Source organism: Lissotriton vulgaris, chromosome 7, assembly GCF_964263255.1.
Source record: "Lissotriton vulgaris chromosome 7, aLisVul1.2, whole genome shotgun sequence".
In the NCBI taxonomy this organism is placed as follows: domain Eukaryota; kingdom Metazoa; phylum Chordata; class Amphibia; order Caudata; family Salamandridae; genus Lissotriton; species Lissotriton vulgaris.
Genome location: NC_141695.1, coordinates 540,641,041 through 540,668,960, shown reverse-complemented (window position 1 = coordinate 540,668,960; position 27,920 = coordinate 540,641,041). Strand labels below are relative to the sequence as shown.

The window sequence follows — 27,920 nt, the reverse complement described above, 5'->3', positions numbered from 1 at the left end:
GTTTGAGTCTCGGTAATGTCGCTAAAACATCCTGTGATTCAGGGCAAATCACTTAATCTCCCGAGCCTACCAAAATGAATGTAACTTAACTGGTGATATGTAAAGCGCTCTGATACCCGGTTCGGGTCGAGTTTGCGCTATATAAAACTCTGCAAAAAAAATAAAAAAAAGTACATTTGTGCCTAGCTTGGGATTCAGGAAAAGCAGCAGTGGGAACAGGATACCCAGTCACTGCTTTCACCTTACTGTCTTCACAGTTTAATAGATAGAGACAGGGTTGATGAGTCTTACGACCACTAACATGGTGGGCATTTGCTTTACCTTAAAAGATAATTACATCTATAAACACCTCCTGAATACATCCAAACACCACATTAGGTTAGAAAAGAGGTAGTTTCAAGGGTAGGTCATCTACCATTTACTATTAGACACCTTTGAAAGATACAGTTTGGGATTTTTAGAAATGTACCATTAAGACAAGTTCGACATTTCGAAGGAGGCCATGCCTCCGAACGGCCAGTGCCGATTATGGGCAAAGTCTGCTACTTGCAAGCCATATTAAGTTAAGTTCTGTACTAAGTTATAAACATTCTAGTGTATAAAGATTTTATCTGGTTCCTTGTACTCTCAATGCAGTGCCAATTCTCAACTTCTTTTGCCTTACTAATTCCAGCAACCTCATGCCACTGCCCTCTTACAGAAAAGAAATGTCTCCTTTGTCCTCTTTAGAGCCTGCACCCCTATCGTGAGGTTCCCATAGCAAACTGTGCGGAGGCCTTTTTAGGTCTCGGTAATATCCGGTCTGCCGAAGGCAGCCCGGAAGTCCGAGAATTAATGTTTCTTAGAGTGGCTGCTATAGCCCGCCTCTCTTTTTGTCTCTCCTCCATTGGCTGGCTTCCTAAACGGAGAGAGCCGTCCCTCCAAAGAAGCTCCGTCTTTTTCGGATTCGAGGGCGTGATTTTTTGCGTTTTTTAGCCCTGTGATGTCATCTGTCACTCAGAGCGCAAAAAGCATGCCCCCGAATCGGAAAACGGCGCGCTTTTCTTTAAGCCATTTCGCAACGCCCGCCGCCCCAAGAAGTCGCCGAGTCCTCACCCCTCATGAAAACCATTACTGCATATGGCCGGGGAGTTAGGCGGAGGCAGCCCAGCCCAGACAGGAGACACGCAGAGGATCACAGGTACGCAGTCTCCCTCCTCAGTCTGTGTTGGTGTCCACCAAACCCCGTTGGCAGTGTTCTTTCAACGCTCAGAGAAACTTTGTGAGAGGAGGTTGGCACAAGAGGAGCCTGGTGATTAGTTTCAGTGTCTGGAAAAATGCTTAGCCCTGTGGGAACGCACTGTCCAGATCGAGCTGCGAATCAAAGAATACCGCTGCGAATCAAAGAATACCGCTGCGAATCAAAGAATACCTTGTGGTTTCTCAAAATGGCAATAAACCGTGTTATTATCAGACGGCCTGGTCGAGCGGCGCTCTGCCCTCCTGCCAGAGGGAAGGTCACCCCGGTGCTGGGGAAGGGAGGAACACTGCAACCTCTCCCTCACATGGCCCTCTTTTTTTTCTGATGAAGGAATCTCCCGGCATCCCTCCCTCTTTCCCAAACTCTTGGAAAACTCTTCCAGCTGAGGGGGGGGGGTCAAGCAGGCATCTATTGATTAATAGTGCATGCCTACTGAAAGTTCTCTCAGCCTTACTGTACACATCACAGGCACCCTCACCCCACCAGATGCCATTGGGCAGGTCATGTGACTGATTCTCACCAGCCCTCCTGACCTTCCACAGACCCGCAACTTAACATCACTGTCTCCCAGCCCTTCCAGACATTATCAGGCAGGAGGCAAGACAAGTGACCCAATCCACCCCAGCCCCACTGACCTGTCACAGACTGACTCTCTCCCGGCCCTACCAGATCTTCACAGCCCCTTCCTGGGAATGTTACAGGCCTGACAGCTGATTCACTGTCCCAGACATATGGCTGACTCTTCCAAACATACAAGCCGCACAGAGGCTCGACATGCCACGACATGGGACCGACTCTCTGACCAGCCACGGTCCTGACATGCTACTGATTCCCCAGCCCTGCCGGCCTCACAGAGGCACGGACATGCGACTGACTCGGCCTTGGCCCCACCCGCCCACGTGCACTCTTGCCAGCTTTCGTTTCTTGAGCTGAAGTGGAGCCGTCCTCAGTGAGACCCTTTACATACCTGCATAAATGCATGCATGAGCGTCACGCTAGGGCGCACATGCACATTCCAAAGAAGGCGCACATTCCACAGGCGCTGCAAGCGCTGGACAGGTCACTCCCCAGCAGAGGGCAGGGCCCCTCCAAGGGGTCAGAGGTCACAAAGTGGGCTTTTAATAATGCATTGATTTCATGCAAAACATTCCTACATGCATCAGGGTCTCGGGAAGGGGCGGGGGCAGTGAGGGTGGCTGTGGGTAGCAAGTGTGTGTGTGGGGGGGGGGAGGAGAGGGGAGGCAGGGGTGAACCTAGAAAGTTCGCTGCCACGTAGAGGCACCGAAGAGCTGAAAGCGGTCCCAACCCAGAGAGACCACAATCTCAGTTGTGGCGGGTGAGTATGGGTTGTTGGAGGTGCCTGTGATTGTTGGGCTCTCTGGATTGGGACAGCTGTGCGCTCATACGGTGCCTCTTAGTTGTGGTGGGTGTGTATGTGTGTGTGCTTGTGTGTTGTTGGAGGTGTCGGATTGTGGGTCTCTCTGGATTGGGACAGCTGTTCGCTCATACGGTGCCTCTTAGCTGTGTTGGGTGTGTATGTTTGTGTGTTGTTGCAGGTGTCTGTGATTGTTGGGTCTCTATGGTTTGGGACAGCTGTGCGCTCATACAGTGCCTCTTAGCTGTGGTGGGTGTGCATGTTTGTGTGTTGTTGCAGGTGTCTGTGATTGTGGGTCTCTCTGGGTTGGGACAGCTGGGCGCTCATACGGTGCCTCTTAGCTGTGATGGGTGTGTATGTTTGTGTGTTGTTGGAGGTGTCTGTGATTGTTGGGCTCCATGGATTGGGACAGCTGTGCGCTCATACAGTGCCTCTTAGCTGTGGTGGGTGTGTATGTTTGTGTGTTGTTGCAGGTGTCTGTGATTGTGGGTCTCTATGGATTGGGACAGCTGTACGCTCATACGGTGCCTCTTAGCTGTGGCGGGTGTGTATGTGTTGTTGCAGGTGTCTGTGATTGTTGGTCTCTATGGATTGGGACAGCTGTACGCTCATACGGTGCCTCTTAGCTGTGGCGGGTGTGTATGTGTTGTTGCAGGTGTCTGTGATTGTTGGTCTCTATGGATTGGGACAGCTGTGCGCTCATACGGTGCCTCTTAGCTGTGGTGGGTGTGTATGTTTGTGTGTTGTTGGAGATGTCTGTGATTGTGGGTCTCTATGGATTGGGACAGTTGTGCGCTCATATTGTGCCTCTTAGCTGTGGCGGGTGTGTATGTTTGTGTGTTGTTGGAGGTGTCTGGGATTGTGGGTCTCTATGGATTGGGACAGCTGTGCGCTCATACAGTGCCTCTTAGCTGTGGCGGGTGTGTATGTTTGTGTGTTGTTGGAGGTGTCTGTGATTGTGGGTCTCTATGGATTGGGACAGCTGTGTGCTCATACGGTGCCTCTTTGCTGTGCTGTAATATATGACTCATGTTTTTCCATTCAGGCGGCAACCCCTGCTCAATCGTGCTCGCTCGTTGGCCTCATGGACGGACTTCCGAAAGCGCTGAAAGTCACAAGCATCAAAGAGGCGCTTTATTAGCTGTGAAGGGAGCAGGAAGGTGGTGGAGCGGGACAGTGGGGGTAGAGGTGCTCGGCGCGAGAAGGGGGTGCTGCATCGCTGCATTTCCGAACGATGGGGAGTGGGGCGACTACAATTAGGCAGTGGGGCCTATTGCCCACAGATTTAGCTAGTACGTTCTTGAAAAGAGTCCTTGCGAGCACCACTACATGCAGCCTTGTACTGCTCGTGGGGTGTTTGCAGTTAAATCCATCGAGTACATGGATCCTGGTTCGGGACTAGAAGAGCCCAGTTCATCCTCTGTGTGTCTTTGTTTAACCTCCATTCAGAGATGCCTTTTTCCATTTTTTTTGCACGCGCCCCTGGGGGACCGGGCAACTAACAATGCACAGTCTGTCGCTAAAGCATTGTGACACCACGGCATTTAGAGGGAATTCTAAACTCCCTTGTGCACATGAGTGATTGGGGAAGCGATGTCATGTGACTGCAGTGATTAATGAAGAGTGCATTATCCGAAAGGTAGTGACCTGTGCCAGGTCCGTTTAAACAATTGATGACATGATTATGTGCCAATCTGGGTAGAGCTTGCAGCTTCAGCAGCTGAGGAAAGTGAACGTTTAACATATATTGCTTGAAACCTGGAGTTTTCTTTAATTTACAAGACTTCTGCAAAGGCTGCAAGTGTGTGCGTGTGTCTGTGTGTGTACACACAATGTGCAAGACACCACAGTGGCGCACTCTGACAGCCAAGGGCATGTCTCAGTAATGGGGTGGGGCAGCTGTCTCTGATCAGGGCAGATGTGCATAATAGGATTTCTGCAAAGACTGCAAGTGTGTGTCTGTATGTGTACACCCAATGTGCAGGACACCACAGTGCATGTAGAATTGTTTATGTTTTAGAAAAAGATAAGTAACCTTGGATTTCGGCTTTCTGCGCAATGCAGGTACAATTGAAAATTCCAGTGACGTTAACGTTGTGTTTTAATAGGCGTAATTTATTAGGAGCAAATAATGTGTTGCTCACACAAAAACGGCAAATTCCCATAGGTTTTCAAATAACTCGTGTCACTTAGTGGTTTGTGGTGCTTCACCCGGTATCGTTCCGGTATCGTTCCGGTCTGCCCGACATGGCCAGTGTCCTGCTGTTGCAGGTGACAAGCCAAGGAAGTTATGCCCCCACGCAGGACCAGGGTGCTTTTTGTTCCAACTGATTGTCTCTTTTCCTTCAGAGGAATATTTCTAACTGCTCTGAGGGGCAAATTTCTAACAGACATTATGACATAAGCATAATTCAACAGCACATACAGTAAGTAGATCTGCGTGCTGAGGGGCGAGTTGCAAAACATGAAGGCACGGAGGGGATGGTGATAATATTCAGTGCTCAACGCCCTCTGAGTTGTCAGGTGTGAATTTCTTGGCGAGTAGTTACTCCATATGGTGGTTGCTATTCTGGAAAATGTATCTTAGTTGCTGGGTTATATATCTGGATGCAGACACTTTAACTACTGCTTCTTGCTTTCTCAAATATGCTTGAAAATGCACCATTTGCCCGCTATGTTTTCAAACTTTTCTCAGGGGAAGAACCCACCCCCAAAATCCCTTTATGATGGTGTGCTTACAATGCTCCCTTGCCACTAGGCGCTCACTCGATCTTTTATGCCCCAATACTTTCAAATGTCACCAGCCACCACTGTGTAGCTCTGTTTGTGTGTGGATAGCTTTTTTTTGTAGGTGGCTCTATGTGTAGTGGCTCTGTCTGTGTGAGGGTGGCTCTGTGTAGGTGGCTCTGTGTGTGTGGGTGGCTCTGTATGTGTGTGTGTGGGTGGCTCTGTGTGGGTGTAAATGCAATAGATCATGCATTTGCGAGCGATTAAGCTATTGGCATTGTAAATGACATTACCATTTATTTAACAATTACGCTATTGGCAATGTAAATCACAATGCCATTTTTTATGATTAAAAAAAAAAAGTCATGCGCAATGCCAATAGCTCTACCTTAAATAATGCCGAGACCATTGCATTGTAAATGCTTGTTGTAATTTGGAGTGTGATCCGGAGAAGATTCTATGGTCGGGAGCGCATCTTACTTTTTAAGAGAGTCACTTACTTCTGTCATCTTATCGGGCTGCAGAGGACTCACAGGGGTGGCAGTAAAGTGATTATAATTGCAGGACAGGGCTGTCTCTCTGTCACCTGCTTGAGAGAGCCGACAATTGGCCTCCTGTGTTTTTAGAAGTTTTAAGCCAGGCCCATACACTGGGTGCTTTGCATGAGTGTTACGTGTGAGTGCTACTTGTGTGTAGAGTAAGCATATAGAAAATTGATGATAGGTACTAAAGATGACGGCTTCGCATTACAGCTCAGGCCACAGATGTTGTCGCAAGACCCTCCAAGAGTATTCCAGGGGTCCATTTTAGTGAGTCAGGCAGATGAGTGTTGTTGGTGCTACGGACAGAGATAAAGGGCACCTTTAAGCTTGAAGGTTTCCTCATGTCCCTTCCTGGCCCACAGTTCTGTGGGCGAGGCTACGCCTTCACAGGTTAACACATGCTTAAGTGGGGCAGCTGCAGCTGCCTTTGTGCTCTTGTTATGGGTTTCTTTTAAGAGGGGACTCCCAGTTCTCCTACCTACCTGCTCACACTTGTAAAACGGATCATGGCTGGACACAGTCCTGAGCTGTTGGAATACACAAAGTTTGTCAGTGTCATGAATGTGAAGATGATACAGAAACTTCCAGCCACTGTGCCAGACGTCTGGGCCACACACCATTGACTAACAGGACATTCCCTTTGAGCTTCTTGGTTGATATACTGACTACCAGGACCAGAAACATTGGGAAGATGCACCTGCCAAGAGGGGATGCCTACATCCTACTTTGAGAGGGAGTGGAGGTGCCCTGTACGAAGCAAAGGCTGCAATGAGCTCAGGAAAGGCAAAGAGAAAGCCATTTCTATGACATGGAGTGCTGCCCATACTGAGATACTGCAAATGAGGTTTGAAGGCCTGGGTGTATCCCCAGTGGAGGTGGCATTGACCTCTGTGCTTCAGGGTGTGTAGAAATTCAACAGGATGCACATTTCATGCTGTGATGTAGCTCCAAGAAGTGCTAAAGTGCTAGGTAAACGCTAGACAAATGCTAGACACAGTCAGACTCACAAACATCATGTACCATGAGAAGACCAAGATTGTCAGAGTGTGTCATCGCTGCAACCCAGAGCCGGCACCTGTTTTTTTTGGGACAGGTGGGGGATGGAGGAAGGCTGTGCCTGGGCGGGTGGAAGACCGAAGTAGGAAGATCTCTGTGACCATGAGATATGCCACTCCCAGTGCACCTCTGACTGAATGGTGGAGGTGCTGCCGTGACTTACATTAGGTTGCGGGCATCTGCATTTACGTGAGCTTTGCCAGCTAGGCTGGGACGAAGACCACATCATTCCTGCTTGGTGGACCATGCTGGACACAACCCACTTGAGTGGTTTTATCTCCGCTGTCAGTGGCACCTTGTAGGCGCTGCCTGTGGAACGACCATCATGGGCTCGGCAATCAGGACAGATAAGTTACTGCTCTCCCAGTGTAGGCAAGAGGGCACACTAGAGTGAGGGCTGAATAACTATGCCATTTTGGCTAAGAGTGATTATATTGAGAAGAGCTACCCCACCATGACACACTGAAATTTGCTTTGCAGGGTCAAGGGCCAATGCACCTTATTGGAATATTCCTATTATAGTGTGGGTACTCTATCCCTTAGTGACCTGTAACAAACGCCCTATGTTAAGTTGTGTACATTGGCATTCATTGTGGTGGTTAACCTTAAAGTACTTTTCTCTTTCTTTAAAAACCAAGTACTGGCTGGACACTGATTTATTCAATGTCACCTGACTATGTCTGTGGAGTGCTAAATCCCACACCAACTCCCTGTGTACGTTTGGGCAGCTCAACTTTGCTCCCCTGAGTGTCAAGTGCTACAGCACTGTACTTGGTGATCAGCTTCAGGTCCCATAGTAGGGTAAGCACCGGGACTCAAGTGGTAAATGGCTCTAAGTCACCCAAAGAAAGCTTGTCACCATCCTTGAATCTTCACATGTACACAGTTTCAAATGGTCACTTGCATTGAAACCAATGTACTCTTGATTCTTATTTTCCAGGGAAGTACTATGCTTGGAGCTGCTTTACCTCAGAGTCATCACTGGCTGTGCCGACGGCAAAATACGTGTGTTTAACTTCCTCAGTGGCGACTGTCTAAGGGTGGTGAGAGTCAACAGTAAAGCAGACCCGGTAGCTTCATTCTGCATTCAGGGAAACAGGTGAGTGGGAAAAGATCATTGGCACCGTCCTCAAAGATGCACCTTACATTTCCAAAGTGGAAGATTTCCTTCATTCTCATTGCAGTTGATCATCTTAACTGAGTTTTAAGAGATATTGTCGCTGTGTAAAGACATTCATCTTAGGTGGGTAAGATTGTAAGTGTGTCGGGTGCTAATGAAAGCTGGTAATGTGCATGTATCGACATACAGTAGCGGCATCCAAATATTTCTTACTGTACTATCAAACCCGCTACAGTGTAGAAAGAGAAGCACCAGAGTCCCATTGCTGTCCTGTCGTTTCATTTTGAGAAATCTACAGCAGGGGCAGCAACTTCATTGATGTCCTATCAGAAAGGGTGTATCCAAGATGGAATCTAGCAGGGCAGCTACATCAATAATGTCCTACCAGAATGAGTGAATGCAACATTGTTTGAGGAGGGCTCCTTAGATATAACAACAACGAATCTTGGGAAGCTAGAGAGAAGTGTGATAAAAAGCATGGGCTGAAGGCACCAGGATAGATGAAAGCTTTGAGAGAAGGAGGTCAAAAAAAACTTGCAAAAATCAAAACGTTTTTAGGCATTCATAAATGCTCCTGGGCCAAACTCTCCTAGATTCCAGCCACACTGCTGTTTCATTGGCATGGGACCCAAGACAGCATTATACCGTTTATTTGTATAATCACAAGGATGCCCCTGGGTTTTGGTGCCATGTGCATAAAAAGAGCACAACATACCCTAGCATGAGGTTTATCCCAACTGCCATGTCAGCCAAGCGTTAATCTACTCCTTTATCTTGAACCATGATCCTAATCTGGTAATTACAGTGGCTATGGAATAACTTGTCTAATAAGAGCATCCTTATTTTGTTGTGTACTTAAATCATTTCTTTAAAAAAAACCTCTTCTAAATAATAATGAAAAGCAAATTTTCAATATGATTCTATGATTTTCTGACTACTTTCATTACTCCGTACATGCTGGGCACGCAAAATCATCATGATTTGCTGCTTGCAAATCCTTTCCATAACTACTCAACAATAAAGCATGGCCAAGCTGTAGGCCCATTTATCCCATAGGTAAGAGTGAGTGTGATTGCTGAAACTGTGTGGCTGCAGCAGGAGCACACATAACTGGGCAAAGGGCCAACCTTATGGATGCTGACTTTGGGCCCAATTCACAAAGGTAAATATGCCTGTATATATTTACTCATGTGTAGTTCTACTCCGACACCAAGGTTTCAGAGTATTAATAACTATTAGTAACTTTTCACTTGGTGGTGGAGATCTCCACCCCCATTGTAGAGAACTCCCTATAGGAAAATATATAGAAATGTAATTATTTTTGTTGTTGTTAACAAAAAGCATAAACATATTTGCATTTATAACATGTTTGTAAAATAAGTAAAAATATTTAATATGAACCTAGGACTAATAGAATAAAAATGTACAGCACATTAATAATAACAATAAGTTACATATATTAGTTTATAAATATTTATTAACAATTTACGGGCGTGGCCACGGAGACGACCAAGGCGGCTGCCTCTGCTTGAAGCTCCGTCGGTCGGGCTTGCTAAGTTCCATCTAGCCATGCTTTAAGCACCTTCTGAGCCCAGCAATCTTATTCCATCCTTCAGCCGACCCGATAGGCATACATTCGGCGCTTGAACGGAGTTGGGCGAGCGCGTGTCCTTCGAGAGCGGCGGAGGGGACTGAGGGCCGCGCTGCCTTCTCCCTGGGCAAGTCCATCTGCGCCCGACTGGTTGGTGGGTCTTGCTCCTGCGGGGCCCTGCTGGTTGCTGCGCCCCTCTGCGGCGTCTGTTGGGCCCTCCTCTCCCCCCTGTCCTCCCTCGGGTTGGGCCAGTTGGTTCCCGGCTTCTGGGCCTCGCTCGCAGCTTTCGGGCCTGTTGCTCAGTCCCAAGCCGGGGACTTTATTTCGGGGCTACCGGGTGGGTGGGGGGGGGGGCTGCGGTAGGCTTTCCGGGGGCTGCGGTGTGGGGGTGTGGGGGGCCAGCGGCGGCTGGTCCTGCGGAGGTGAGCGCCTCCCCTAGTCTGTGGCAGCCCCGCCAGCTCTCTATGCCCATCGTACAGGCCGCAAATCTACCCCTGACGTCGACCCTCCTGCATTTACCCCAGCTGCCGGTGCCTGACTGGCACGAGTCTCCTGCGACAGGCCGCGGCCTTCACATTTCCCTGATTTCCCCGCCTTGTGGTTCGGTATGGGGGGGGGATTACCCGCTACACATCGTGGTGCCATATTTGAGAGGGACGCGGTCTTCTGTTCCGCTAATAGGCCCGGGGCGATGTGATCTGGCACCTTGGCTGAATCCTAGCTGAAGGGTAGACAGTGCATGAACTGTGGGGTTACTATTACCGTTTGCGACACCAGCGCTCTCTGTGTGCCCCTCCAGCCCTACAACACCTTGGGCGCTATTTTTGCCCGCTTAATTGATTTATTGTGGATCATCTGCCAGGACCTGCTTCCTGCCTTGTGCGCTTGGAGTTGGTGCTGCCATTGGTGTGATCCTACTATTGGCTGCCATTTACCTTTCTGCATTATGGGAAAGAGGGAACCAAACCAGCGCAAGCTCAGCATTGACAAGGCCTCCCTTACCACCACTGGTGCCCCCCCTGGCTCCACCACGGGCGATGGGGGTCCTGCTGACCGAGATGATGCCGCGTCGCTGGTCGCCTCCATGATGAGCGAAACGAGTGCCGGCTTCAAGTCCCTTCATAGCCGCTTTGACAGTCTCAAACAAAAATTGGCAGACATGGGGTCTAATACAGGTTCACGACAGGCGCGAGAGTATCAGACATTGAAGATGGCGCGTCCAAATCCTTGAAACTCTTGGAACGAGTAGAAAAAAATCCTTAAAGATGTGGCCATTAAGAACGAGGACCTCTAAGCGCGTAGCCGACGCAACAATAACCGCATCCTTGGCGTGGCGGATACAACCTCGACTGGTCGCATGGATACCTTCGTGGAAAAGCTACTCACGGACCAGTTTGGTAGAGATGTCTTCACACAGGGGTTCGTGGTGGAGCGGGCTCACAGATCTCTGGGTCCCCGTCCTCGCCCTGGCCTGCCTCCGCGCCCCATCATTGCAAGACTTATAAATTTCCGAGATCGTGATTCTGCTCTTCGGGCAGTGCGCGAAATGGGTGAGATCCAGTTGCAGAGCAATGCCTTATCCTTTTTTCCAGACTTCACCCTGCAGGAGGCGAGATGCAAGAATAATGGCGTTAAGGATGCCCTAGGGAATCTAGGCCTCAAGTATGGCATGCTATATCCAGCACGGTTGAAGGTGGACGTTGCCAGCAGATTTAACATTTTCGACACCCCCACGGAGGCGCAGGAGTTTTGCCAGAACTATAGGAAACAGGGGTCGTGTGCGACCAACGCTTCTGGCTCGCTTTCTCCTGTACGCGGCGATTCCCAGGCCAGCGCTGATCTATTCACGGAACATGAGACTAGCTGAACACTCATTATTCCTTGTTGTATCCTTTGTTGTAACAACGACATCACCCCATCTCAAGACCTCTGCAACTCCCTCGCCTCCTACTTCCACAACAAGATCGCGGACATACACAACAGCTTCAGCACACAGCCAGCGCACCCCACGTCAGCACCTGCACCCCCCACCACCACCCTCCGCGCCTGGACCCCGATCAACACTGAGGAAACCCTACGCACGATGAACTCCATCCACTCCGGATCTCCAACCGACCCCTACCTTCACCACGTCTTCAACAAGGCCGACTCCGTCATCGCGCCCCACCTGCGGGACATCATCAACACCTCCTTTGACACCGCGACCTTCCCGGAGAGCTGGAAGCATGCCAAACTCAGCGCTCTACTAAAGAAACCATCAGCGGACCCCACCGAACTCAAAAACTACCGCCCCATCTCGCTCCTCCCGTTTCCGGCCAAAGTCATCGAGAAGACAGTCAACAAGCAGCTGGCCGCCTTCCTCGAGACAAATGGATCCCTCGACTACTCGCAGTCCGGCTTCCGGGCCAACCACAGCACCGAGACCGCCCTCATCGCAGCCACTGACGACATCCGAGCCCTGCTCGACAACGGGGAAACAGCCGCCCTCATCCTCCTGGACCTCTCCGCGGCTTTCGACACCGTCTGCCACCGCACCCTAGAGCAGCGCCTCAGCAACGTCGGAATCCAAGAGAAGGCACTAGAATGGATCATCTCCTTCCTCGCCGGAAGGACACAGAGAGTCTGCCCCCCCCCCATTCAGATCAGAAGCCACCGAAGTCATCTGCGGCGTTCCTCAAGGCTCCTCGCTCAGCCCCACCCTCTTCAATGTCTACATGAGCCCCCTTGCGGCCATTGCACGCCAACACAACCTCAACATCATCTCTTATGCCGACAACACCCAGCTGATCCTCTCCCTCACCAACGACCCCGCCACCGCCAGAGCCAACCTACACGAGGGGATGAAAGACGTAGCCGAATGGATGAAGAACAGCCGCCTGAAACTGAACTCAGACAAGACGGAAGTCCTCATCCTAGGATCTTCGCCCTCCGCCTGGGACGACTCCTGGTGGCCCCCTGCCCTGGGCAGCGCACCCAAACCAACAGACCACGCACGCAACCTGGGCTTCATCCTGGACTCCTCCCTCTCCATGACCAGACAAGTCAACGCCGTCTCCTCGTCATGCTTCAACATCCTGCGCATGCTACGTAAGATCTTCCGGTGGATCCCCACCGAGACCAGGAAGACGGTCACCCAGGCCCTCGTCACCAGCCAACTGGACTACGGCAACTCCCTCTACGCCGGAACCACTGTCAAACTCCAGAAGAGACTCCAGCGAATGCAGAACACCTCAGCAAGACTCATCCTGGACATCCCCCGACACGGCCACATCTCCGGACACCTGAGAGACCTGCACTGGCTCCAGGTCAACAAGAGAATCGGGTTCCGACTCCTCACCCACGCACACAAAGCCCTACACAACCAAGGCCCAAGATACCTCAACAACCGCCTCAACTTCTACACTCCCACACGCCAGCTTCGATCAACCAACCACGCCCTCGCCGCCGTCCCCCGCATCCGAAGAGCCACCACAGGAGGAAGGTCCTTCTCCTACCTCGCCGCGAAGACGTGGAACTCCCTCCCGACTCACCTCCGCCTGACCCAAGACCACCTCGCCTTCAGGAAGCAGCTCAAGACCTGGCTGTTCGAGCAGTAGCGGACCCCCCCTCCCCAAGTGCCTTGAGACCCTCCGGGTGAGTAGCGCGCTATATAAATGCTGTGATTGATTGAGTGGAGTCGCGACTCTGTTAAGTATTTAGGGGTACACGTTCATCTGAATGCGCCAACATAATTAAACTAAATTACGGAAGTGCTGTTAGCTTATTAGAGAGCCAGATTGAGAGATGGATTCGCCTCCATGTCTCTATGGCGGGACGTATTGCGATAATTAAAATGATGGTCCTTCCTCGGTTCTTATATCTTTTTAATATTATCCCGATACCTCTTACCAAGGTTTTCTTTTCCCAATTGCGCTCTCTATTATTGCATTTAGTTTGGGTTGACAAAAATCCATGCGTCACATGGCGTGTTTTGACTCTCCCATATGAGAGAGGCGGATTTGGCATCCCCGATTTTTATTTGTATTTTTTAATTGCGCATTGTTCTTATGCGTATTCCTGGTTCCACCCAGATGCCCGCATATTGTATTTAAAACCTGAGGCGGATCTGGTCCTCCATGGACGCCTCTCCACTGTATTACCGAAGGGCTTCCCTCGAGACCCACGAGACATACAGACCGTTTCGTCAACCAGCTGGGCCTGGGACAGGCTCTGTAGGCTTCTTGGTCTGGATTAGTTATATTCACCGGCCCTCCCTTTGCCCAATGATTCATGGATCCTGATTACTGGGGAGACGGTAGTAAAACATACACTAGACAAATTCCATATCCTCACCATTGGTGACATTTTCCCGGAGGGCCACACTTTTTCCATTTCTGAGGATCCTTGCTTCACGGACCGCACATTTATGGACTCCTTTGTTCTGACCAGACTGAGGTCCATGTTGCGTGCTTCGTTCCCTACATTTCCACTGGCTCCTGACTCTGCTCCCCCGCTTACGCTCCACATTCAACATACATCGGGGGCACACATGGTTTCCAAACTATATAGGCTGTGCGGCGCTGCTATCCCCCATTTGGACGCTACAGTTGCATGGTAAACTGATTTGGGGAACACTATCTCCGATGCTCAGTGGGAACAGTGCTGCAGAGTCACGAAAAAAGTTTCTTTGAACAGTAGGCATATACTTATGCATTTCAAATTTGTCCGAAGGTTATACCACACCCCAAAGCGATCACATAGAATAGACCCCAACCGTCATCATAACTGCCCCAAATGTGGACCCCTCTTCGCCGGTTTTGCCCATCTTTCTTGGACTTGTCCCCTTTTGCACAACTATTGGTCACAAGTACACCGCACTTTCAGTGACATCCTATGTATCAATCTGATCCCCACCCCAGAGATTGCACTGCTGGGCTACGTTTCCAATTTTCCACGCACTCTCCGTAGACTGGCTGTTTTGGGATTCTTGCTAGCTAAGCGTGAAATGGCATTATTGTGGTGTGACAGAAGGCCCCCGAGATTGAAGTCATGGCTCAGGAGTCTGGCTTTTTGCAACATCAATTGTGTGGAGTACTCTACTATGGTTCCCTGTTCGTCTAGACCCACTGACATTTGGGAGCCGTATCGCTCCTACATTGACAAGATCACTGCTGACCGTCAGTCTCAGATAGACAGTCAAATTGTTCATGAGGGTGTGGGTTGACGGGCCATGTTATTGTGAAGGGATACCTCTTGTTTATTTATTCTTCCAAATTTTGTATCAATGGAGGGTTCTTATCGTAGAGATATGATGGACACGATGTTACACACAGGTTCTATTGCAACTGTGGTCATTCATGGTCCCTTTTCTTTATGTTTGTTTGATTTATATTTCATGTAATCTGGTTCATGGAACGTCATTTATATGATCCATATGTTATGTATTATTTTCGTATCGTATGAGCACGCTCTTTCTCTTAGATGTATGTAATTTGCTATGTCAAGAAACCAAAGATACATCAGTGTGTGTTTATTTGGAAAATGATAAATAAAGAGTTAAAAAAAAAAAAAAAATTTAAACAAACACCCTCAATAATATTTTATTTTCAATTTTTTGTTATTAAACTTAGTTAAAGGCATTTAATTAATGTAAAATATTGTAACCTTTTAAAAATATTATTGACATGTCTACACATTTTTAAATACATACATATAAATAGGCTGAAGGACCCTGCACTTCAATTCCAGCGACAACAACACTGGGGCAGAAAGTCCCTTCAGAGGTCCAATCTCAACTTCCAGATTTGGCCCCACAGTTGTACCAGATGGCATCATACTGCATGGATTGTGGTGTTGTAGTGGGTGCCGGAGAGTAATCCATAAGACCCCTTCGCAATGCTGCAAAGAATCATAAATGTTCGTGGATTTTTTTTGGGCCCTTCTTAGTTTTTTTACATTAGCAGACATTTTATTATCTTACACAATGGGTATCTAATATCTATGTGTTGTTCATTTTATTATCTTCTCATTTTTTGTAACACTACTTGCTGTATGTGCAAGTCAAAGCATTCATCTACAAATAAATACACTGCTAACTTTTGCCAGATATCATTATTTACTTTTTCACTTTTTAAATACAAGTCAACAGTCTGTGTTTAAATCTTTTACTGAGTTCGTTGACAACATATACAAACCACAATGTATTAAATTTGTTAAATTTTTTAATCTCTTCTTCAAAACTATTGACTGTAATATATGTGTTCTGTTCTACAACTCCTGCAAATTTGCATGCTTTCTAATCTTGCAAGGATCCAATCCTTCTAAAGTACTTATTACGTATTCTAAACTTCAACTTGGAAAGATATGTAGAAATGTCCTTAATATATTAATGGATTGCTGTTGAATACTACATATACTACTACAATTCAATTTCTATATAGGTGCCTGACTCCACCTTCCTTTTACGTTTTCTCCAATAAGTTGCTCTACATTTGTACATAACATCCCCTCATACGCTATGGACGTGCCATTCTTCATTTCACAACATCGTCCTCCATATTCAATAGCATATTCAATAGCATGAACTAATCTATGATCCTAGAGATAGCTTCCTACATTAAAGAAAGACTCTGTACTAGAACTATGTATGCATTCTTCACAGTGGCTGTACTGGCCATGTTGGCAAAAAGGAAAAACCTATGCATACCTTCTAGTAGTGTGGCCAACGGTCCACCAGATGTTCTAGTTGTACATGCGGTAAAATCAGGAATAGGAAACGAATAACCGTGGTCCTGAGTAATTAGCGTGGCCAGCGGTCCACGCGGGTTGCCATGATGTCCATGCAGCAGACACAGGAAAAGAAATAACATGGTCCTGTTCAATCAGACCGTAACTGGGGAGATAAGCAATGGGGTGAGGTTAGCCGGCGTGCACGGCTGTTGTAATGATAGCGAAGGGAAGCAGACGGTCCAGAGTTTACCAAATGGGATAAATCCTGAGATACAAGCTGCTTGAAGAAATCGTGGGGAGTGCAGCAAGCAGGCAAATGAGGTGTCACTTCCAACAGCCGGGAGTGCTGTGAACGTTTGGTGTAAATATAGCCGGAAGAAGAGTTCGTGCCAGGGGTCACGTGTGTTTGGGCGATTGGTGCACGCAACGCTGAAGGGATGAGTGCCCCGGAAGACCAGGGAGTGAAAAGCGCCATTAGTAAGATGGCAAAGAAAAGAGAAAAACCGAAAAAATATATCCAGCAAAGAATGTGACATAAGATTCTCAGTACATTAAATGATTACATTCCGAGTGATTATTCAGGAAGAAGATACTTGTTCTCGACAAAAGTACTGATTAAACGGTCTAGAACAATAGACACAACATAGGTATAATGTAAGTTAGGACATGGAAATACAGCAAATCGATATGGAAAGAAGGCGTGGGTTGTGAAGGAAAGGGGGGTGGGGAAATGGTTAGGGTTTGTGATGGGAGGCAAGAAGGGGAAAGGTGCTTAAGAGGGTCCATATGGTTACAGAATCCATACGGTTACAGGCGTTCAGACAATGGACATAATTTTAGAAAACAATGTTATAAATAACACAGCAAAGATGCATTTACAGTATTGGACACAAATGAGAGACAATCAAGGAGGGAAAAACTAAAGGAGAGAAAGAAAACATCAGACAGATTCACCAGTGGTATCAATGTACATCAATGGTCGTGTTCCACTCATCAAGTGTGTTAAGGCCGTTATTCACAGAGTCGCAATGTGCGATCCAACGACATTCGCATTTGCTAAGAAGCAGTTGTAGATGTCACCTCGGAGGGGGAGTCTTGGTTGGTCGATAACTTACCACACCATGTTGGTTTCGGAATGGTTGTTTTCTCTGTAGTGTGAGACTAGTGGGGCTGTCTCGATGTTGCAACTGATACAACTCTTGTGTTGAGAAAACCACTGCTTGATCATTTGGATGGTTTTACCAATATATACCAGATTGCAAAGGCAACGTATTGCGTAGATTACGTTGAATGTTCTGCAATTGGAAAATTGCTTAAAATGAAATTTACGGTTGCCCATAGCAAATACCTTAGTGTTAAGGGTGAGGTCACAAACCGAGCAAGACTGACATTTGTAGTGGCCTAAGACCTGGGGTAAGCCCCAGAGTGAGGTCTAGGAGTGGGTATCTCTTTTATTATCTGGCCATGTGATGGCCTGGACCAATTTGTCAGAGAGGTTGTTGCCCCTCTTGTATGAGAACAGGGGAGGCTCCTGAAAGGAGGCATGGGTGCGGAGTATAGACCAGTTCTTTTTAATCACCTTGCTGACCTTGTTGCTTGAGGGGCTGTAGGTTGACACAAAAGGTATGCGCGAGTTAGTGCACTTAGGGGAGGATGATAGAAGTACCCGTCTGTGGCCATACCAAGCACATTTGCAAGCGTGGGCAACCAATCGTCTAGGGTAGCCATGGTTCATCAATTTTTTGGAAAGAATGGCGGCTTCTCTGAAGTAGTCCTGCCGCCACTTACAGTTCCTCCAGATACAGAGAAACTGTCCGTACGGTAGGCCATCAAGTAGGCCGGACGGGTGGTAGCTAGAGTATAACAGGAGTGTGTTGCGCTCGGTCGGCTTACGGAATAATGCTGTGCTGATTGCTCCTTCTTCAGCATGGAGGGTTAGGTTGAGGAATGGGAGGTCGTTAGATCAGATATCGGAGGTAAATGTAAGATGTTCTTGGCAGTTGTCTAGCCAATTAATGAAGGAGGACAGAGATTCAAAGGTACCCTTCCAAAGTAGAAGTATGTCCTCAACATAGCGATGCCAAAGGCTGATTTGTGTGAAGAAAGGATTGCTGTCAGACAGGATGTGTGTGGTTTCCAGGTCATGGACGTAGAGGACAGCAAAATTCGGGGCAAAACAAGCTCCCATGGAAACCCCCTTGATCTGGAGATAGAAATGTCTTTATACAGAAAGTAGTAGTTGCTAAGGTTGAACTGAAGGAGGTCCATGATAAATTTGAATGGAATGCGGGTTGGTCTGAGGCGTGTTTCTAGGAGGCGTTCCATGACAGCCAGGCCCTCAGTGTGGGGGATGTTCGTGCATAGCGATTTGATATCAAGACCTACCATCAGGTCTGTTTGGTCAATGAAATGTCTATCTTCAATGATGTTAATCAAGTTGGTTCTGTCTCTGATAAAAGTGTCATTCATGGGAACAAATTCTTTTAGGATGGCATCAATGTATTTGCCAAGGGGTTCCAGGATGGAACTGCACTCTGATACTATGGGTCTCTCAGGGGTTCAGTGGAGTTTTTATGTATTTGTGGGAGTACGTAGATAACTGGCGTTCTGGGAAGTGGATTGTTGAGGAAGGTGTGTTCTTTTTTGGTGATGATGTCAGATAATAATGCCTGGTTAGTCACATCTAGTATTTGTCTGTGAATACTGGCGAGGGGGTCTGACTTGAAGGCACGGTAATGTGAGATGTTCGCAAGTTGCCTCAGGATTTCACTATCGTATTTGTTGAAGTCCATCACCACTATGCCACATCATTTGTCGGCAGGTTTGATCACTATATGTTGGTTTTCCCCTAAATTGTTTAGGGCTTTCTTTTCACATAGTGGGAGATTTACGGGACAAATTCAGAGTGTTGTTGCAGCTCTTTGATTTCATGGAGTACTAACTGTTCAAAGGTTAAAATGTCTGGGGGCATAGAAGATGCAGGGCGGAGGAAGGTAGAAACCGGGTGAAAATGGCGCACAAGTGGCCTATTGGTGTGGGTTTGTCTGAGGAGAATTGTTTCAGCCGAATGCGGCGAAAGAACAAAAAGAGGTCCTTTTGTAATTTGAAAAAATTACTGCGGTCAGTGGGGACAAAGGATAAGCCCTTGCTGAGAAGTGAGACTTTGTCTGAAGAGAGGGATAAATTGAATATAGGAATGGGTGCAGAGTTGGAAGTATTAGAGCCAGTGGGGATCGTAACAGCAGTGGCTTCAATGAGTTGAGTGTTTACCACAGAGATGGAGGTATTAGCGTCAGTTGTGATCGTACTGGCAGTTGTGGCTTCAATGGATTGAGTGTTTACTGCTGGGGACCCCATTGGCAAAATTTGCGGCGAGTCTGGCGTTCGCCTGCATACTGGTACTGATAGTTGGGTCTTGTGCGTCCCCTCCCGCGTCCACGGTTTACCCTTAAAAAAAGAGCGGGTGGGTGAGGTCTGTTTTTTTGGTGTTCTGTGCTAGGACCTTCACCAGGGTGAGAGTCCTCAATAGAGGTTTTGGAAGAGTCTGAAAATGTGATAACCTGGTTGTTGTGGTAATGACCCCAATTCTTATTTCTAGGGGCTGGTAAGTGGCGTTGTAAAAGGTGTCAAGCAGGTATGGGTAAGTGGTTTCTTTGTTATAATTTTTTATGTCTCTTTGAATTTTGTTTATCTTCTTGTTCTGTTTGAAGGTGTTGAAAGTAGTGATGGTATGGTTGATTTTTTCTAAAAGACTCTTCACGTCAGTGATAGTGGTGTCAGCTAAGCATGGGCGAATTTTGCGGATCTCGCGTTCGCGGATTTTGCGGATTTGCGAACTCGCAATCCGCAAAATCCGCGAATTCTCGCGAATTTGCGGAATTTTTTTTTTTATGTTCCCACGGGTTTCTGCAAGTTCGCGAGGGTTTTGTACAATTTCGCAAATTGCGAAATTGAACAAAACACGTGCGAACTTGCAGCAACCCGTGCGAACACGAAGAGAAAGAAGCTCCTGGTCACAGGAACAGCACGGGGATTGCGCTCATGAAAGTCAAGGATGCAAAGGCCTCTACCCAGCATCACAGCTGATTTTCCACGGTAGATTTGGGAAGAGGCACACCTGTCCAGCCTCGAAGACGCTCATGATTGTTTTTGGGCTAATGAATGAGTCACTGAATTTGAGCATTAACTAGTTCGAGCGACCATGATTTGCGGATTTTGTGGTGGGGGGGGGGTGCTTCCATGCAAGTTCACATGCCTCTTGTATGTATAAAAGGTCAGAGAAAGATCGGTTCAGCAGATGAAGAAAAAGAAGCTCCTGGCACAGGAACAGCACGGGTATTGCGATCGTGAAAGTCAAGGATGCAAAGGCCTCTATCCAGCATCACAGCTGATTTTCCGCGGTACATTTGGGAAGAGGCACATGATTGTTTTTGGGCTAATGAATGAGTCACTGAATTTGAGCATTAACTAGTTCGAGCGACCATGTGTGTGTTACTATGCAATCGCCCTGAAGGGCGCAGGGGTCCCTTGAGTGACCTGTAAGGCTGTGCTGCCCTGTAACTATTTTACAATGGCGCCAGCAAGCTGCCAGCGCCGTTGTAAAATAGTTACAAAGTTAGCTTGCACAGGAAGCACCTGCTTCGTTTTATCTAGTGGCTCCTGTGCAAGCTAACTTTGTAACTATTTTACAACGGCGCTGGCAGCTTGCTGGCGCCATTGTAAAATAGTTAAATGAGTGTGGGTTCAACTTTTGAACCCGTTACGTTCGCGGATTTTTTTTGCGGATTTTGCGGGAAATCCGCAAAATTCGCGGATTGCGGATTTCCCGAAAATCCGCAAAATCCGCGAGCGTAACGGATTTCACGCTCATCAGCTAAGATAAGTTTCTCGATTTTGGCAATTTCTTCAAGTTCCCCACGGCTATGTTCGATGTCATTGTATATGCCAAGCACCATTCAATGTCTTGAGCAGGTTGTGGCCAGGTGACTAAAACCGTTTCAAAACTTGGGGTCTTGGGTAAAGATTGCTGGAACGTTGCGGATTTGGAGTTCTCATGCCATTGTATCGGACTTAAGGTATTCAGTCAGAATGCGGGCATGCAGGTCAGTACGAATCTGTTTTTTCTTCAGGTTCTCTAATTTGTCCAACAGTGCTCTGGAAGTATTAGAAGCTGAGGGCAGTAGAGTTGAAGTATGAGAAAGTAGTGAAGGGCCACTAGTTATACCTTGGATGTAATCATCCATGTAATTAGGGGACTCCCTAGAGGACATAATGTGTAGATTAGTTGCACATAATGTATCCTAGAAATGAGGAAAGTATATAAAGAATACTCTTGCAACCCAGCAGTTGCTCAATATAATGGAGTCCAAAAACAGGAGTAAACCTGTTAACCCAGCTGAGACCCGGGTTTGGTATGTAACTAAAAAACAACGTCTCAACCGGTAATCATTTAACAGGGTCAAGTACTAGGAAAGTACCAATCATTCAAGGAAGGGAAAGAAGGGAGACCAAAAAAGGTTTCATAAAGGAATAAATTCTTTGATGTACGTAGTTATAACAGCAGTGCAATACAGTTTATGCGCCAGTAACCAAAAACACAAATTTGTGCACTGAATGTGCTTGTGATAGTGAACAGAGCAGTGACACAAAGGAGTGAAAAACAGCGTGAATGGTGCAGGGATTATATACAGAAAATAGTGATCAATGAAACAATAAGGATTATATACATTGAGGGTTTCTTGGATAAGTCTGATTAAGCATAGTATAAGTATAAGCGTATAAGCGTATAAGCGTAGTATAAGTATAAGCGTATACTTAGCGTCCACAACGCCAAGTACACGCTGAATTGTGGACGGCGTTCTGACCTGTTCAATTCCAGGTCTTCATCAGGACAGGGTTACTTCATTCAAAGTAGTGCTGTATAAAAAAGGAAGAAGAATGAGGCCCAGAGTGCAATAGGATAAATCTGGTGTTAGTAGTCGTGGGAGCTGAAAACTACCAGTGACGGTAGCGGTGAAGAGATCCAGACAGTAGTGAGAATAAGTGTGATTGTGTAGATTCAATGCCTAGTTAGAGCCGGAGGTTGAGGGATGGTGTTAAGAAATAAATACCTTCAGAAGGGAGAAGGAAGGGCGCCATGGAGGCCAAGGATAGAGGACAGGAGATATAATGGGATAATTACCTTTACAACGGTAATACAGGGCTATCCACGGACGAAGAGGAAATTTGCACGGTGCATGGGTCCTTGGAGTACGGACCATCACTAGGGTAAAAAAGGGGGACTGTGTGGTTAGCCAGACAGTGCAGTGGCTGTACTGGCCATGTGGATAAAAAGGTAATATGATTTGATATTTATCAACATAGCTAGTAAATCCTGTTTAGTTTCTTTAGGTTTAGTTTTGTCCCCTAGGATCAGGGGCTATTTGAGGTGACGTCTATTATTTGTGGGTAGTTCCTCTTTTGTTATCAGGTTACTCCTTGGGAGCCCTTTTTTCCCCTCCCATAGAGGAACTAGCTCCAGACTAAGTGGGTTGTGGTCACTATCACTGTTCCTAATTACAGTCATGTCAACTAGTCTGGGCCACAATCTAAGATCCAGTAGAATATAGTCAATACGGCTTGCTCCTGTTGGGCCAATAAAGGTTAGTTGGTCTTCTCTGTCAAAAACGGTCCTACCATTGACAGCACTCAATCTATGTTCAATGGTCAGAGCATTTAATTGCAAAGCTGGTTGGGACCATTTCTTGATTGTGGGCAAATCAAGTGAGGGGACATGCCAAGATTTATCCTACTCTTTTATTCCCAGAATGTCATCTTTGTCCACGGATTCAAGGGTTACATTATAATCCCCCACGATGATAAGGGGATTGAGAGATTGCCTATTATTTGAGAGCTTGTCTAAAGTCGACATAGTAGATGATTTACCTTCCCCTCTGGTACCTCTGGCATATATGTTGTAGATATCTACAATGTATCTAGAGCTGCCTTCCAATCTAACTGCCTGGATGTCATGGCTATTCGTGGGTAGCTCCTTAATTTTACAGTTAAGTGCAATGCTGATCCAGATCAACATTCCACCTGACAGACGGCCCTTATTAGATGCTATTGCAGGCAAACTGAAATGACACATAACCTGGCATAAATGTTGGTGATAAAATGTGTTTTCTGCAAGATACATATATCATGGGACAAGACCAATTGTACCCAATGTGGTAGGCACAATTTACTTTTAATTCCGGCCGCAATCCCTGAGATTAGTTTAAACAAATGATGGCTAGTGGGCAACTGGTGCAAATAGTAAGAAATGGTATCCTGGCCACTTCTCTCTTGGGCAGGTACTGTACTAAAGATGTAAGTATTGCTGTCCTGGCTATAGGTTGGATCTTAAGAGGAGGTGATTAGCGCAAGGGACTTTGGATCAACCCTGTGAATTAAGGGTGGCAGCAGCTCCCTATTTGTTGGAAGGTTTATATTCCAAAGGAAAGGAGTAGCACTAGTTTCAGTGGGCATAAATGTAGAACTGGACGGTAGACAATCCTCCTCCGCAAGGGGAGATGGTGGAAATGGACTTCCGTCCTGAGAACTAAGGTTGTACAGGGAGGTAGGGAGTATCAACTGCCTCTTGAATTGGATGTTTGATTTGGCTGGAGGGAGGGTCCTGACTTCAAGAGCAATAAGAGTATGTACTAGACTCTCATCAGCTAGTGTCAACTCTATAGCATCTGTGGAATTATTAGTTAAGAGACATCTCTTTGCATTTAGAATATCCTCCCTGATCATGGATCGGCACCCTCTAACATGCCTAATCCAATGAGTGGATCTGTTTTTGAAGGACTCCGTGTTCTCATATCTTAGAGGATGGGTGCATTTAGGAACATTGACCATGTACATTTTATGATGCTGAGCAGCTGGGGGAATAAAGGGTTGTTCCCATTGATGTGGGATGTCATGCCTCACTGTTTCTCTTGGCGGAAATTGTGTATGTCTGCGAAAAGGCTCATGTACTGTTGGGCCTGGTCTGCCTCCCACTACAACTACAACTCTTCCTACTACAGTGCTACTGGGACCAGGATTTATAGTTGATGCTAATGGGACATCACATGAAACTATATGTGGCAGCAGTGGCAACTGTTTTCCACTGGCAGCTTTCCTCATAAGACCCAGTTCAATATCTTGGCTGATCGATTTCCCAAATCTAACTAAGAACGTATGGATGAGCCCCGTTAGTGTTTAAATTGTGGATTTCAGGGTATAATCTTCTTGTATAAGTCAGATACAGAGCTGATAAGTTTGGAATCAACTGGGACTACATCAATGAGTAGAGAAGTGCTTGCTTTGTTTACTTTCACCGTATCAACATGATCCTCAGTAGCAATGTTAGACTCTGGTAAGTCTAGCAAGGGTAAAAATCTGTTACTGCATGGAAGCTTTGAGGCAGGTGTTAATAAAGCAATAGATGCCTTTTGCGACCACAGGAATAATACAGGGACTTCCCGGGGCTGAGTAACAGTTCCAGTGTTTGTCCTTCTTAACATACTGGCAATGCGCCTTTCATTGGCAGTTGATGCATAGTCTGTATTGGCTTTAGGTTTAGGCACAACATCAGTAGCAGTAGGAACCAGTAGACCCTTACACTCAGAAAATAGGTTGTCTATGCGGTCAAGGCCACCACTCCCCTTGGCAAAGGTCTGCATCTTCTTAAATTTTTTCCGGTGCTTTGTGCACTCCACCAGCCCTCCACAACCTTCTTTTTCCTCATAGAACCTCCAACCACACTTAGGAGGAGAAAAAAAAGAAGGGAGAAAAGTGGTTACAATGGAGGAGGGCAAATTCACCAATCAGAGCACCCAGAAAAGAGAGTTGCAAATCAGGCCTTGGTTGGACTTCAACAAAGACAATGCCTTGGAAAAGGCTTAGTTATATAAAGCTCAAAAGGGAGTAAATAAAACAAGCACCCCAGGCAGAAAAGGCCAATGGCAGGTGTCTAGTGGAGTGCTAATTGATTTATAAGTTGCACAGTACCTTCGATGGAATTTCAGAAGGCAGACGTAAGAGGGGTGGCCCAGCCCAGCCTCTTCCGGGCGATGACGGGCAAGGACGGCCAGTCCATTGAGCAAATTACACCCTCAGTGGGTTCTGCAACATTAAGTGTGCAACTGTATTAATTGTGCGGCGGCCCAATGGAATGGACTAGCCTTCCCAGCATGCCCCTTGAACATTAACAAAGTACTGAGCGACCCCCCTTGGGGCGGAGATAAAATCAGCATGCTGAGCCCCGTATGCATTCTGCCCCAGAAGAAGAGCCGAGATCCCTAGAAACGTGTTGGCACTTATTTGTTGTACTATAAAGAAGTTGCTAGTTGCCGTATGAAATAAACCTGTGGTTGAAATCGTCTGGGAGTGCGCCCTGAATAGCTAGAGGTGTTTGGTGATGAACATTTTTACGCGGAGGCCCCTTCCGTGCAGGACAGCAACATTCCACAATGTTGGTGAGGCTGAGGCAAAGATCTGATCCATGCCAATTATGTAGCGCAGCCGATTTCACATAAATGAACCAGTGCCTTTCCCGACTCCTACTAAAGGATATTAATACAGTTGCACACTGAATGTTGCAGAACCCACTGAGGGTGTAATTTGTTCAATGGAATGGACTACCCTTCCCAGCATGCCCCTTGAATAATAACAAAGCACAGAGCGATGCCCCTTGGGGCGGAGATAAAATCGCCATGCTGAGCCCCCTGTGCATTCACCTGAGACTGCATGAGAAGAGGTAAGATGCCTCAAAACGGGTCAGCACTTATTTGTTGTACTGGAATAAAGTTGCTGGTTGCCGTATGAAATAAACAGGAGGTTGAAATTGGGTAGGAGTGCGTCCTGAATAGCTAGAGGCGTTTGGTGATGAATATACATATATCTCTCTGCTTGTGAACAAGGGCTCCCGAGCCCGAAACGCGTCTATGCTGCCACTTAGAAATTAAAATAAACAATCTTCACCTACCTGATCCTGTGGTCTGCCTTCCTGCTTCACCGTTCCGTGGACCGGAGGTTGCTGTGGAGTATTGCTGCATATATCTATATATCTATATCTATATATATATATATTTATTTTTTATTTTGCCGGGCCCCGGGGGAAGCACGGTCGCAGACTAGTCTTCCCCCAGGGTCTTTGGCGCAGGGATAGAACAGGCAGGGGAAGGGGAGGAGTTTTGGGGGTGGGTATAAGGCGCAGGGGAGGAAGGGAACTTCCTCTTCCTGCGCCTGGCACCATCGGGAGGGTAGCAAAAGGGGAGCTCAGTGTAGGGATAGTGAAAGTGCGTAGTTTAGTTAGTGTTTTTGGCCTGTGCTGTAGCGTCGGGGGCTGTTTCACGGCAGCCGATCCAGTACACGCCCGAAGCATGAGTTTCTGCACGATGTCGGGCGTCTCATCCGAGGAGGTCCGGGCGGCCTTGATGTTGCTGGCCCGGGCTGGCAGGGAGGACTTGCTCCAGCCAGGTGTGCTGGGACAGGCGTGGGTGGGGGCCACGAGGGGCACGCGTGCAGCCTCGGCAGGGGTGATGGCAGCGGTGATAGCGTGTCAGGACGATGAGCCGGGCACACAGGGGCATGCGGTGGAGCGGAGGGGGGGCGGGCGCCCAGAGACTCGGCGAGGGGCGGGAAGCGCAAGACCCTGCTCCCGCGAGACTTCCCTCCGCTCGACTTCGTGTCAGGGGCATCTGGGGCAGCAGTGAGGGGTGCGGCCCCCCGGGCCAGCTGCTGCGGCAGGAGCAGGCGCCGGATGGCAGGGAGGGTGGGGTGGAGCAAGGGGATAGCCAGGTTGTGGCCCCATTGATGACTGTGGGAGCTGGTGGAGAGGCAGGGGACACCGGGGAAGGGAAGCAGGTGGAAGACCTCACCTCTGGAAAGGACTTGAAGGAGGAGGCTGTGACTGTGGACGCGGAGCAATGGGATGATGCTCCCATCGACCTGTCCATCAGCTCCAGGGCGCCCACCCCTGCCCCGGTGGGGCGGGAGGCGGCCGGGGGACCAGTGGGTCCGGCCGGGAGGGTCAGCTGTCCCTGTTCCCTTGTGTGGTGGGGGAGGGTGGGTCCCGGGGCCTGTTCCGGGGGGTTTCGTCCCTCTGGGGGCTGAGTTTTTTGGCTACTGCCCGCCCCGCCCCCGCAAATCTGGGGCTCCTTATCTTGGGAGGATAGGGCCAGGGAGGAGCGGATCCTGGAGCAGATCCGGGAGGTCAGATTGGCGGAGCAGACCAGGGCCAGAGTGGGGGCAGTGTGGGGGCATGAGATTGAGGGGCCTCCCACCCCGACCTCTGAGGAGGAACCGGAGGTGGAGCTGGAAGAGGCGCGGAGGCGAGTCAGGGCCAAGAAGGCTGTAAAGGAGCCCCCCCAGAGAGTGATTGCTGGTGTAGGGACGGCCAGGACGGCTTTGAGGCCCGATGGTGCTGGGGCCCGCTCAGGCTGGAGCGACCTGAGGGGCGGGAGGGGAACCAAGCCGGCGGCTGTCGGCAGAGCCCGGGGGTGCCTGGCGGGGCGCAAGACGGCTCCAAAACGCAGGACAGAAGCAGC

The 27,920-nt window shown here is 48.0% G+C and overlaps 1 protein-coding gene across 1 annotated transcript in view; it reads left to right on the top strand.

The window, feature by feature from the left end:
* Window positions 1-27,920, top strand: part of LOC147701999 (F-box and WD repeat domain containing protein 10B-like) — a 290,223-nt gene that overhangs the window by 234,980 nt on the left and 27,323 nt on the right. Inside the window, exon 11 of the mRNA XM_086930615.1 lies at window positions 7,881-8,039. Within this exon, the coding sequence (XP_086786741.1) occupies window positions 7,881-8,039 (159 nt within the window). The remainder of the gene's footprint in view (window positions 1-7,880; window positions 8,040-27,920) is intronic.